The following is a 14849-nucleotide window of genomic DNA, read 5'->3' on the forward strand; positions in this document are numbered from 1 at the left end:
GGGCAGCTTTGAGTCTGCAACTTAATTCAGCTGTGTCTAGATTTTAATGTATAGACCAGGTATTCAAATACCTGGCTTACTTTGAACTAATAATTCCGTCATCGTTTACTCCACTCTGAAGTGGATGTTCCTCCATCTAAGGAGCCAATTATGTTTCCAGCTGGCTACATGCCACATCAGGTGCTGGCTTTGAGCAATCAGTTGTGTTAATTGCAAGCAACACTAAATGCCTTTTGGGACAAGCAATTCACGGTTCAGGAATGTTAGTGTAAAGGGGGTTATGTTCAGCCCCATTACCAAGAACAAATCACATAGTTTGTATAGGTTGCAGACTAACAGTTGGAATTTTATGGAATGGGGGATAGAGGTAGGAACAGTGTAAGGAGCTGTATCCTCACATCATTAACTCTGCTGGGCGTGCTGGGCATCTCAGTTACTTGATGAGGTGATGGTGATGTGGTAGTGGGGCCCTTCCTATATTCAGATCAGCAGTTCTGTCCTCCCACTTCCCTTGTTCTGTCAGGTATTCTGATCAAGGCCAAGAGGCCCAAGACATCAGCTCAAGAGAAGGCTGTTATCAACTGCCCATGAATATGGTCTCCTTCACATTTGTTGGCATTTTACATCTTTTTATTTGCCATAGTGGGGAAAAAAAAAAAATTTAAAAATGCATAACGTTGTTTGATGCAAAGGAAATACTATAAGGGCATAAATAACAGCGAATGCCACAAATGAATGTTGAAGGGCAGATTTATATAAAAAAAACCCCAGCCATTGAAGAATTAAATCATTCTAATGAAATGAGCTGAGCACTGCCGTGCATCAAAATCAGTAGATCTTTCTTGGCTGCATTTGGGATATTCTCATTTATTATCAGCTAAAGATCTGACCTGTGGTATTTTTTAGCATCTAACTTCTGTCTCACTACCTGAATAACAAGTTTTAGCAAGTCTATCTGTCTGCAAGGATTGATTTCTAATATGCTTGCCAGTGAGTCTCAGCACTAGCAAGAAACCTGTCCAAATGTTGGAGGTGATGAATGGGAAGCTTGGATGGAATCATTAGAGATAAAGGGAGTCAGTGTGTGGCAGGGAGGCGGAGGAACTGGTACAACCCCCTAAAGTCTGCAGGTGCTTAGAAACAGTGTGGAGGTTCAGGAAGTGTCTCTAATACCCTTTAGAGGCTCAGTCCCTGGTGTCCCACATGACTGTGCAAAGAAAACTTAAAACAAAGCCATCTTATTTCTCCCTTTAACACAGACTAAAACATTGCCAAACACTTTTGCATCTGAAGCTGTGAATTTAATTAAATTCAATGCAACTCGCTCAGCACTCTCTATTTTTGTGTGGTTGAAACCTTTAATTCTCCCCCCGCTGCCCTGCAGCCAGCATGCTCTAGTCACATCACACTTAACCTTTGCCTTGGCTTCTCAAAAAAGAATTTGTTTCACTCTATTCACGGCTTCAACAGTTTGGCAAACTGCACTTGAGTGCTGCGCTGGGCCTTTATATTGAACACACTAATCTGATTGTTTTTCCACTCTACAAACTTTGGGTCAACAATCAAGCTGCTGCCAGAAACTAATTAATTTGCAAACAGGCCCCATTTTCACAGGGGGAGAGCTTTTGAAACCTATGTCAGCAGAGCTGGTCACACCATGGTGACATGCATTGTCATGGCATCCACTTTCCTGGGTAATTCTCCTCACTAATTTTTCACCACACACGTGAACTCAAATTACCCAGTCAACAGTAAATCTCTATTGAATGCCCACCAAACTCTGAACATGGTGGCCTGAGAAGAGGAAATTGGTATTGACAGGGTCAACACTCATTAAGTTGATGGCTAGAGCAGAAGGGAAAAAATACCCAACACAAGAACATAAAAAAAAAATAATTCAGATGTATGTCATATCCCAACGAAGGGGGCTGTAACAGACCCACTCCTGCTTTGTTGAAATCAATTAGTATTCTGCTGTGTGATTCCCTAGAAGCAGATTTCTCCTTAACTTTTCTTGAATAACTGGTTAGTTACTTTTGTGAACAGGAAAGGAGGCATAATTTGGTAGCTAAAAGTCACTGTTTTCCAAGCATCAGAGCTGTGATGTGCACTCATAGAGATCATGGGAAACCTACTTGAAATTGCAGGGCCTATAACGCATAGACTTTGTCCGTGGCACCCTGCCACCTAATCTGAACTGTCCTTTTCCTTAAGCTGATTTGGATCTTTTTAAAAACAATAATTATAAAGAAACCTGTGGTGTATAATTAAAAGTGTGGCCTACACCAAAAGCCAAGCAAAGTTCAGGTTTAGAACCAAAACATGACACCTGAGCTGGACAAATTACTTTTTTTTCCCCTACTGAAATTAATCTCCAGGGCAAGAAGAGAGGCTTTCTATGCATGTTGGTAGTGAGTTTGTATTTATACATATATGTAAAGATATATATGGTCCTTTTAATCATATATTAACTGAAAGTGCTAAACAAAGCTTTCTAGTACAGCTTATTGCCATAGCTACCACTACTTAAGTTATATACCGAGTTTGTCACCTTTATGTGAAAAGACCATCAGTTTACAAAGCTGCCCATTGCTGAGTCTACAAATTATCCATTGAAATAAATACATATGAATAAGTAATCCTTTCTGGTTTAAAAAAAAAAAAAAAGAAAAAAGAAAAAAGCATTTTAGTGAACATAGAATATCAGTGGGACTACTGATAATAAGACAGTTGTTGGTGTTTATTATTCAGTATGAGAAGGCTAAATTCCAGCATCCGGAATGTGACTCCTGAAGCGTACTCATGCAGATGGGTATTTATACAGCTCTAGCTGATAGATGGTGGCAGATGAGACTCAAATTTGTTTATCTAAAGCTATGTCTAAAAACACCAGCTCACCTGGGTCATCAAATTTGTTCCTGAACACTCAAGTGAGATCACCTTATTTGCTCTGTACTGCCAAGTGCACTGATTTATCCAGATCTAGCATCTAAGCAGAGCTTGTTCTGGCTCTTCAATCCAGTTTCCTCCAAAGATAAGTCAGAGCATAGATGATGGGAAGGGCTACACTCTCAGGTCTCTCCCCATCATGAAGCTCACCAGGATTTACTGGGTCATTGACCTCGTATCATACTCACCACTGACATAAAATGCCTAAGATTTACCAGTTCTGAGGCACTTCACCAATAGATCAATTCAGTGTAAGTGAGTGAGTGGAGATCCCCAAGCTGGGAATCATTTCCAGGTCTCTGTTTAGAGAGAGACTCTCCACTGATCTGTTTGGGACTGGGGTCATATCCCACAGCACTTGTTTTGGGAGCTAGGAAGTTCTTTCCTAAAGCTGTACAGCATGCATCAAACTCTTCTGGTCTCCAGTGGAAACAGTGCAAAAAGCACTCTGAGCTCTTCCATTATTTTTGATCTTACATGCTCTATAAAGTGAGTGACGGTATGAATTTCAGCAAAGCATGGCTTCTAATCTACACTCCCAGCTATTATTTTTTTTTGCTGTGTATAGTAAGACTGACTAAGATATAACCCATAAATGAGCCCATGGTTAACCGTGCAACATATGCATAGCCTAAATCAGATGTTATTAGACTGATTTGTATCCTAACTTCCCCAAGCATATTGTGGCTATAGCTCAGACCAATATGTTTACTGATGCAAGTCTTTTTTCCCCAGGTCTCATTCTCCAGAGTGTCAGGAAGTTCTCAAGATGTGCAGTCAACCACGGTATGTGCTCTTCTGCTTCATCTTTCCTACCCACTTTTTCCACTCCAGCCTCAAAACTTACCCTCTGGCTACTTTTACTGATTTTTCATACCTAAATGCAACAAAATCTCATCCACAGCACTGAAATTTAATGAAGAAAATGTCCTAAATCTAGATTTTTTTGGGGGAAGAGGGAGGAGAGAGAGAGAGAGAGAAGATCTATTTCCTCAAAAGATTTAAAGTAATTTCATTCAAGCCACTTGATGGGAGATCATAATTTTTCTGGTTGTCTTCACTCACCATCTGCATGATCTTCCTCACATCCAGAGGAACTGTAAAGCACATTCTCTGATTGCTACTTGGTCTTTGATTTCTGAATCAAATGCTTCTCTTATTTTGTATAAAAGATACAGGGAGCAGTTATCAGACAGGATGAGTCAGCTGGTTCAAAAACATGACTATATCTTCTTATCAAGTATTCAGCCGGACCTACGGCTTCCTGAGTTGTAACCATTTCAGGTTAGTGACAGTATAAAGGTCAAGTAATAACATTAAGAAAGAAGTGATTATTTTGTGAATTCAGAAATTCTACATTTCTTCTGAGAGAAAATGAATGAGTTGTAATAAAAACATATAGAGAAGAGACTTGTTAGATTGCAATGAGAAAAATAATTTAAAATTCATATCCAGTCTCTCAAATTTGTATCTACAGACTTAAGGGAGAAAAAAACCGCTGTAAGTTGAGATTGTATGCCGTTCTGTTCAAATTATTATGCCACCGTCACCATAGTTTCTGAGTACATCCTAGCAATATGTTAGGTGACATTAGCATTTGTCACACATGGAATTTATCACTGAGAAATTATTTATTACTATTTTTAGCAATGAAGATAATGGGAATGGGGGTGGGAGGGTGTATTGAGTGAGAAATGAGTCTTGCATATATGGACATGTTTTACTCCTGCAAGGGTTGGAGTTGTTCACACCAGTATAAGCAGCAGTGGGAAAGTGTGGGACTTGGTCCACACCACAGCCTGCATGATAGGAGATATCAGCTGACTAATTTGCTTCAAATATAGAAATGCATATTTTAAAAGCAAGAGATCCTTGCAGGGAAAAACAAAACCAAACCAAACCAAAACACCACACCACAAGAGGACAACAACAACAAAAATACAGACACCAAAAAAACCCTCTCACTGTTTTCACTGGTAAGGTTGTTTAAATATGCCCTTGTGAACTTATGGGAATGCAGACCCGGAAGAGACTTCTTAGTCCGTTGCGATGTCAGGCAAGCATGCTATATGACAACACATAAAACATTATCTAAATTCCTCTCAAAACCAGCTAGGCTGCCTCACTGACTACTTCTATAAAGCAGCTTTTTCTAATTTCATTCCCCCCATGGTTTAGGGCTTCTAGTTTGAAGACTAAACATACTAATATGCAGTTCATAGCCTGTTGTTTTTTTTTTTGTTTTGTTTTGTTTTAAATGTCCTTTATTTAAATAGCTCTTTCCTTGCTGGAGATTTATTTTATTTGTAGCATTCATCACCTCTGTTCTCCAAGAATATCTCAGATGTACTTTATGAAATAACCCCCAGGTACCAGGATGGTTGGGTTCTACCTATGCTGGCAAATCAGCTGTTTTCCACATCTGCTTACTTTTGGTGGCATGTATTTTAGTGCCTTCTGTATATCTGCATTGGAAATGTGTAGGAAGTAAGCTGGGATGTGGGAAATTAAGAATGCATTTAGGGACAATGGAGTTACACAGAAGAGGGGGCGTTAGTGAGTACGTATATGTGGAAAAAGGGTTTAGTGTGGGTGACCAAAGACAAATTATAGGAGCAAACGAACACATCTGAATCTCAGCAAAGGTAGTTGCAAGAGAACAAACACTAATTTTTCAACACCTTGACCAATTTCATACATTTTACTGGAGAGGTAAAAATCCTATAAACTAACTGCAATCTTGTCTTTCTCTTGCCATACATTCCTCTACTGTGCAATACATATATATGCAAAATTATGAGAGTATGTTGCCAGTGCTGGGACATCCTACAAAGTGCCGTAAGTGGAAACAACATAAAGTGATGGCTAAAGTTCTGTATAAATGCCAGGGGAGTATCAAATCCATGTTTCCTGTGATGGAGCCTGTGAAATTTAAGAGAGCATTTTCTTTTTTATTGAACAGTCGCTCAGCTTCTATAATTCTCAGCTGTTTATGTAACCGTAAAGTAAAGATTACCAAGGACAATAACCCCAGGGGACTAAGCACAGCTACTACCCCACTTTAAAAATTAAGCCATGGAAAGTATGCTAAAGTAATATCATAGAGCTGGTTTAAACTCATAAAAAGCAAGGAAATTCCAAGCCAGGACTGGAAATCCAGACTGACAGTCTCTCTTAACCCCAGGTCTAGTAAAAAGGGTGAGCAAGACCAGTACTTCCTCACTTTTCTGGGGTGCAAACCAGATTCATAATACTATCTTAATGCAACTTTCGTGATTTCATTTCCTTTCAAATCTTATGTAGCTCAATTCTGTTTTGCTTTTAAAATAAATATTTATGGTTATTCATTTTACAAAAACGTTAACAATTTAAGGCCAGATCCTCCGTGTTCAAGTCAGGGAAGATGAAAGCAGCTTCAAGCTTTCCTTCTGCTCCCCTAATCACCAGTTTGAAAACTGCCTTCAGTACGCTGCTTTTGCATTGCTTAGCATTTGCTTTGCTGCACTGCACTGCCATTTCTGCCTTCTTGCCTCCAGCCATGCCCTCAGCCCTCGCCTGAACGCTGCCGCGGATGGTGTTCAGCAAATGCTGCCTGTAGTTCACCAGGGAACTCTCTGGTACCAGGGGAAGCTGCTCCAACCTGCTCAGGCCTCCTACACATCTCTTTTTTTATTGCTGAAGTAGCTCATAGAAGCAGGACCTGATCTACGCTTTCTTGAAAGAACAGTAGCTTCTGATAGCTCTGGACTATAAGAGGTAATGATACATTTAAAGGAAAAAGTGGGTTTTGCCTATAGGCAAGACTGTGTAAGATACACATGTAACATCAAAGCCTTTTCTCCTTGTAGTAAAGCTGCTCAGGAGATGTTATTTTCAATTTCAAGTTTCTTTTTTTATAAGAGTTCAAAACTGTGCTTGACCCTCACTGGGACCAACTAGGACTGTCAAAGCTCTTTGTGCAGAGAAACTCCATGCACTTACCAGAGGAGCCAATAATGTCCAGGGTGAGCACACACATGGCTTATAACAAAGTACAAGATTCAGTCTGGGGCACTGAACTGCAGCTTTTTATATTCAAGATGACTTTCCTGAACACCAACATATTTTACTCTGTTTTTGCAAATGTCTCCATGTCACATCTGGCCAATGCTGTATCAATAATTAAATATACACTGCTACAGTGACTGATGTATTGTTCCCTACCTTCTAGATGAATGCCTCGACTACATGGCTATTGAATCAGTCTCCCTTGCTTTATTTGGCTTGGTGACTGTTTAATTATTTACACAAAATGAAATGCCTTTAAAAGCCTGTGAGTATTTAATATCTTTAAAAGTCTTTAAGAGCTGTTGGTCAGCACCTTCCCTTGGGCCGGGCACAGTTCAAAGCTCTCTTCCCAGTAACATTTAACTTCTTTCAAAGGTGGAGCATCTCCAAAAAGTGACTGTGTGATCTCTGTAGGAACTCTGTGTTCATACTTAAATCCAAAGACTTACGCTCTGTGCGCTGTCGTTCTACTTTTACATCAGATCTGGATGATATTTAAATTCTGGGAAAAGTTTGCAAGCTCTTCATGTGCAACTGTCTTCTCCTCTCCATTTTTGGTACCAAACAGCTGTGTTTTCTGCACCCTGTCAGCTCTGACCTTAGCCTTAGTATGGGAAAAACAGTTTCAAGTTCCTGCTCTGAATGAAGTAAACATTAGCAAGGACTTACAACTGGATGTCTCACCACCCAGCTATTAAACTCCAAAGGGATGAAATGAGTTTGATCAAAACTGCTGTTCTTACCCAGCTTTCAGTATATGTCCATTCCACTTCAATTTGAGAAGAAATTTCTTCTCAGTTAGGGTAACAGACACTGAAACAGGCTGTCCAGGGGGGTTGTGGAGTCTCCTACTCTGGAGACATTCAAAACGAGCCTGGACACCTTCCTATGTAGCCTCATCTAAGTGTTCCTGCTCAAGCAGGGGGATTGGACTGGATGATCTTTTCAGGTCCCTTCCAATCCCTAACATTCTGTGATTCTGTGATTAGAATAGTGGTTTTTAACCTGAGGCTAAGCTCACTGTAGAAAGCAAGTAGAAAAGCAAACCCACCACAATATAGCAATCCACATCTTTACTAAAAAATGTATAAATGTTTGCAAACCTAGGGTTCAAATACAGTTTATACAGATCTTTAAGAAAGTAGAGTACAACTTGACATTCTATAAGAGCTTGTTTCATGAAAAGTATTTCTTCTTTAAATACATACAAACACAAAGCTGCTTTTATAATTATATTTAAAAGAGACAAATGACAGAAGAAAAAAGTAATCAAAGGACTGGCGTGCCTGCAGAGTTTAAAACCCAAGTAATTATCATTTTTGGATTTCCCTGTTAGATGCTGAAATTAGTAGTAATGTGTGGAAAGGCTGCCAGGACCTTATCACTGAGAATTTTACAGTAAAGACTCAGAGCCTTTAATAGAACTTTGCAGGGCAGATTTTAAGCCAATCTTTCCATATTAGGAATGTAAACTTGAGTTGCAATGGACAGATAGATTTCAAATATATACTTAAGGATTATTCTCTACTATATTATTGACAGTTATAAGAATAATTTCAGAAGGTCTCAGTTTGAGTCTTCCCTTTTTAGAATTAGCTTGAAAATTTCCATACAGGAATGTAGGTAAGAACTACACTTGGAGTTGAAAATCATCTTCACCCTGTGCTACAATAAATGCTGCCTTTCTATTTATATGCTCCTTTTGGATGACACTTGAATTCTAGAGATCTTGAAGTTCATCAGCTCTTTATGTGTAACTGTCTTCTCCCCATCTTGAGCACAAAGCAGTTGTGGTTTCTGCACCCTGTCAGATGTAACCTTAGTGCTAATTTGGGAAAAGCAGTTCTCACATTTAGCGCTGAAAGACTGATAACCGAATCCACAAAGGAATGACACATTTTCAGCGATGAAGTACAGGGGCCGTGGACAATGGCTGTGCTTTCCCACTGCATAAATCCTCCTGACTCGGCTGTCATTGTGTAAATCTACTGCACAAAAGCAGATTTTGCTTGCATGATTGGACTTTATGTCATCATGACTATCATAACAAAAGTGGGTGTTGTGTTATCTTTAACACATTATTACTCTACCAGGTACTGAGATAGATGGATATGTCTGTAAGCCCTGTACTTTACTGTCTCCTGAAGTCCAGAAATCTTGTATGTTATTATAACAAAATAAACCAATGAACAATATTTCTGGGTTACTGGACAAGCATGGACTGTACAACTGAAATGTAATAGACCTGAATCTGTCCTCACAGTAGTCTGTGTGAATTGTGACAAAACTAAATTTAACAGGACAAAAAGTGGATTCATACAACTGTTTATATTAAAATATAGATTCATACAACGCATCATATACACATATATCTGATACATATATCCAATGCAAATGTTGTAAATAAAAATGTTTATCCAACTCGCAATAGCATTTTGTGGTTTTAATTATGAGACAAGGATTGGTTTGTTATGGATTGTATATCCATCTAATATGGTAACTGCCATGATACTAGAAGTTCCTGGCTGTAGCTAATTAGATACTGTGTTGTTAAAACATAGTCTGCTCTTAACACATTAAAGATTTACGTGAAGACTTTGCACTAAATTGCAAAACCACATAAGAAAACCTGGACCTCAGAACAGACATAAATAATGTGTCTAGCAGTGAAAAAATACCTCAGAACAAAATACTCTGTGAATTTAAAAACAGAACTGCAGATGCAAGCAGCATGTATAACAAAAGTGGCTAGTCAACTCTTCAAAAATTAAAATATAAATTAACTCAGAGTAACTACAGCTAGGATTACTGCTCACTTAAATCAAATGTCAGCTCTTTCAGATGATGAACTCATTTCCAAAATGCTCATATCCTTGCACAGCTAAAGCCAAGTGCAATTTCATTTAAGTTATTGGAATTTTGACTTCAGTAGGACTTGGATAGAGTACATAGATGCATTTTAAAGTGTTTGGGTACATGAAGCCAAAACCAGTTTTTCTCTGAAAATATCCCTCTCTCCCCCTCATACATGAAAACAACCAACTACAGGCCTGATTAGTAATATCCATACAGTAATGTAAGCTATTGTTCTCTATTAAAATGTCGACTATTTTGAAACCAAATACTTTGGAATGCCCAGGACCCCTTCCACTTTCTCCAAATTATTGAGAACTCTGGCCTGCTTGGGAAGCTTTGCTGATTCACTTTCTGCTGGACTTTGGTCACCAGTTTCAGGTTCCCTTAAATTCAGACAAAAAATAAAGCCTATTCAAGGCATAGTCCTGCCCAAGGCTCTGTAGCTACTTCGTGTTGACGTGTGGCTGATGCCTCCACAAGCCTTGCGCTTCTGTCCAACTTGCACCCTACAGCAATCTGCTCCTGTGGCATGACTGTGTTAGCTGTACTGTCTGTATATGCTCTAAATTTAATCACACTCCACAAATCACAATGTAATTAAAACAAAAATGCTTCTTTATAAATCACTTTTGATTAGTTTAACTGGTTTAAGACAAAATTCTGCCCCAAATAAAAGAGGAGTGTATATGGCACAGATGTTGCTGGAACAAGCCATGTGCTCGTCTTTAATGGCTAGATGAACGTAACTGGATAAATGTACATTTTACATACCATTTAGCCACCGAGAGTCATGCTGCTCTGTTCTGATTGGATGATGATGCCCCAGAGTCCGGAAAATGGCAAAGTCTCTGCCCATGAAGTCTGCTGCTGTCCCAGAGTACAGCTCTCCATCTGCGGGAGGACATAATTGTAAGCAACATTTCTCAATTTTCCAGTCATGGTAAGTCAGAGAAAGCTGTCCGTCCTAGGTTTATATTACACTAATAGGGATAACAAGAAAATTACAAAGCAATAAGCCATACACAATGTATTGTCATTGAAAATACATAATGGGACCCACTTTCTCACTGCAGAGCTTAACTGTAACCTCTCTCAAATAAGCTGTATCTCCTGACTGCTAGTTCAGCCTCTTTTCAAAAATATGTTTGGATGCTTAGTCTTGAACAGTGAGAGCTTGTACACCTCTCCCTGGCAAACAGTAGTATAGAACCCCCAATAAACCTACCTAACCGTGAATTTAATGTGTTTTGAACAGGAGTTTGGACTGGAGACCTACTGGGTGTTCACAACTCTGTGCTGGGAATTGGACAGTCCAGCTCATTCACTCTGTGCAGAAAATTACCAAGTCCCTTGAACTTTTCATATAGAAACTGTCTTTTGGTTGATTTTTTTCTTTCTGAGCAAAAAAATTCTCTGCAAACAGTATTTTCTACAGGAAAGACAGAACATACCTTCTCCTCCTTCCACCTTTGTAACTGTGATACTGGCAAAGGGCAACAGCTAAGGGAGAGAATAAATGAGATCATTCCCTGCTACCTTGACCCCATGCATATCACAGTGAACAAGTGAATTAAAAATTGACCTGTGATACTTCAGCCTATAAATGGCATGTACATAGCCTAGCTGGAGATGAAACTCATAATATTAGAGTCCCAGTGTGCCCCTGCTCAGCCAACTAGAAGTATCATGGAGGAGGCAGAGGGAGACACAGTCTAAATTCAAAGAATCAGGTCAAGTTAAATACCTTCCAAATAATAAAGAGAAAAATATCAATAAGTACATAGTGATCAGACCGACAGAAAACAACCAGGAAACAAAGAACAACATGTATCTTTCTGGCATTAATGTCAAGCTTATTCATGAAATTACTCTGAATTCAAATTGCTAAAAATGCATTTTTTAAGACTCTGCCTTTTTACATCTGTATGTGAAATGCGATACCCTACCATATACTTTCAATATGAAATAAAAAATATTATTCCTTCCAATGGCTGTTTTCAAGCTACCCGTCTTAAATGGGCCTTCTATGAAAAAGACAAGTTTGAGGATAAAATAACTCTTGCATTAAGCTAAGGTAATAAATTTTTCATGGTCATGATGAACTGTACCATATCCTCATTTTAAAGCGCCCTTTAGGAACAAGTTTATAATTTTCATGGCAATTTTGGATATTTCCATGGTGGGACAACCATGTCCAAGCATGTCTACTGGATATCATTGGCATCTTTTCCTCAGAACACTGACACCATGAAATTATCAACTGAACCTACAGTGGCTCTGTACCATATGCTAGTCATGAAAGTCAGGAAGGGTGAAAACATGATAGCGGAAAGGCGTGGAATTGAATGGATTCACAGCAGAGCTTAGAAGCAAATAGACCGGTCGTGCCCAGCAGGAGGTATAATCAGAAGTGAAACAGAACAGCATATCATTAATTAACAATTTATCATTCCTCTATGTCACTTTCAACTTTTTTTGAAGGGGAGACAATCACTTAATTATAGTGATTATTATGTACAGGGTATGCAGCTGAGATTTTAGAGAACATAAAACCTTTTTGCTTGTGAAAAAAATGGCTTTGATGCTATGCTTAACCTTTCTTTAACCTCATCTTCATTTTCTTGTCGTTCAGTCCCTAGTGAGTTCTGATAAATCAATATAAATCAAACGGGGAAAGAAAAAAAAAAAGTCCTATTTTACTTCTTAGTTATCAACTAAAAATCAATCAGGAAAGAAAAAAAATCTATATTTAATACTACATTATTAAAATTAAAACAAATATAGCTCAAAAACTCATTAAAATTGTATATTTGCAATATTTAGAATTGTAAGGCTTTTGGTACCCCAGCTTCTAACTCAATATATAAACACCAGTGAAAGCCAGGTTTGACTCAGTTCAACCCAAGGCTTTTTCATGTTCCTAGGCTCTCATAGCTGGTACATTTTCATCAGTGGTAAGAGAGTAAAAGTTTGCCAGTAACAGGCTTCAGCAGTTTCCAGCAGGGGAAGAGTCTGTAGGTAACTAGCTGACCTTTGCTTTTGACTACAACCCCTTCAAGTTTCACTATACTCAGACCAGTGTCTGCAGTTTGAACTGATTTGCTGTAGTCACGTAAAAAGGGGATTTTGACTTCTGCTAGATAGAAGTACCAAGGAATCTTATTTATTTTTGTAAGGCTTTAGATAATTTTTGCTAAATGCAGTGTGAGCCTCAAGTCAAGTCCCAGATGTGCACATGCTTTGAGTTAGTACTATTTAAAAGCTATATAAGGATTTTTGCCTTCTGTCTAGATAGAAGTACATTCATCTTTGTTCCCCTTTGCAGACCTTCTTTTGGACTGAAATTTACCCATTGCTTGTCTAAAAAATTATTCTTTTACGTCACTGATAGTCTTCACTGTGTCATTGTCAGTAGTTTTAAACATAGTTTTCATTAAGAATGTGGAAATGAACAGTTTGAAAACTGATGAATATTTCTCAAGGAGAAAGAATGAAATAAAACCAAACCAAACCAAACCAAACCAAACCAAACCAAAACAAAACAAAACACCATGAAGAAACAAGCAAACAAAACAAATAAAACCCAAACCAAACCGAAAACAATGAAAGTTATCATTTTGTATTTCCAGTCCAGCAGCATAAAGCAACGACTGTCCCAAACAAGCTGGTGGCCCTCAGATGTTTGCATAGGAAACAGCTCTACGTTCGGGACACAAACAACTTTATTCTAAAGGAGTAGCATATTGAAGTATGAATTCAAACAGAAATACATATATTGACTTGACTAAGTAAAGAGGCAACAACTAAACCCCACAGTAATGACTTCATTTTGGGGAGGAACCATTTTCCCACATACCGTACATAAGCAGCATGGAACTGTAAACACCTCGTCAAGTTCATTAGATACAAAGTTGTTAAAAACTAAGCATTACATGTTTATTTGTTGAATTGTTTCTATTCAGCCTTTAAAGAAGACTGCATTCTTAAAAAAAAACAACACACATATACATATATATATATATATAGAGAGAGAGAGAGTACAAAAGTGTAAGCTTCATTTTTGAAATAAATAAGGAAGTCGAATGGATGGGGAATATGTGCAAAACCAAGCCTTGAACATCTTGGTCAGTCTCACTGGTAAAAGTGTTTCCAAATGAAATCTGCTATCCTTGATTAGTAGGTTTATTCACTAAAGTTAAGATTTTCAGATATACATGGCAGCGGTTTAACTTCACTTCTTTTTTAAAGATGACAATGAAAGCTCCCAGAAAGCAGAATAACTCTAAAATCCTGAACGTCATACATACTTAGTAGTTAATTTCTAATAAATATGAGAGTAAAGTTCTCCCTTGGCAAGAAGCCACTGTATTTCAGATCACATTGATCCATATAAGGAGTAATAAGCCACTTAAGCTGATTCAATTAAAAAAAAAAAAAAAAAAAGGAATGTATGGTGGGTTTTTTTGTTTTGTTTTGTTGTTTGTTTTTTAAATATCAGTGAGACACAGGAACATAGCTAGCTTTGGGGATTCTGGATCACCAGAGCTTTTGAAAATCCCAAAGGGTCATCTCCTAAAGAGAAACTGACTGATAATGGGACAATGCTGTCTCCTTCTCTGAGGTTTTTTCAACTATCCCAACACAATGGCTTTACACTAATACATTCAGTGATAATTTTCTCCTGTGATTACATTCCTTGAAAACCAGGCTGCTTCTCATTTTCTTCCTGCCCTGGAATACACACTAGTGGTGCCCAGGGACTGCTTAGTCTCTCCATTTTCATGCATTAGCCCGCTCAAATGGAGATTGTTTAGTTAGCAACACATAGATGGGAATGGCTGAATAATGTCTTATATTACTAGGAACTAGTTATATCATGTTCCCAGCTGGTGTTTACTTTAGAGTAGAGTAGCAATAACTACCTTTAATGAACAACTCTTAAAAAAATAATGAAAAATGTTTGCAGGTGGAAAGAACAAGGAACATATACTGGAAAA

The 14849-nt window shown here is 38.2% G+C and overlaps 1 protein-coding gene across 5 annotated transcripts in view; it reads right to left on the minus strand.

The window, feature by feature from the left end:
• The window catches only part of SEMA3A (semaphorin 3A), a 521794-nt gene that overhangs the window by 51141 nt on the left and 455804 nt on the right, over window positions 1-14849 (minus strand). For all 5 annotated transcript variants that reach the window (XM_071803502.1, XM_071803499.1, XM_071803501.1 and 2 more), the window contains one exon: window positions 10624-10743. In XM_071803502.1, the coding sequence (XP_071659603.1) occupies window positions 10624-10743 (120 nt within the window). The remainder of the gene's footprint in view (window positions 1-10623; window positions 10744-14849) is intronic.

This window comes from Patagioenas fasciata, chromosome 1 (genome assembly GCF_037038585.1).
Source record: "Patagioenas fasciata isolate bPatFas1 chromosome 1, bPatFas1.hap1, whole genome shotgun sequence".
In the NCBI taxonomy this organism is placed as follows: domain Eukaryota; kingdom Metazoa; phylum Chordata; class Aves; order Columbiformes; family Columbidae; genus Patagioenas; species Patagioenas fasciata.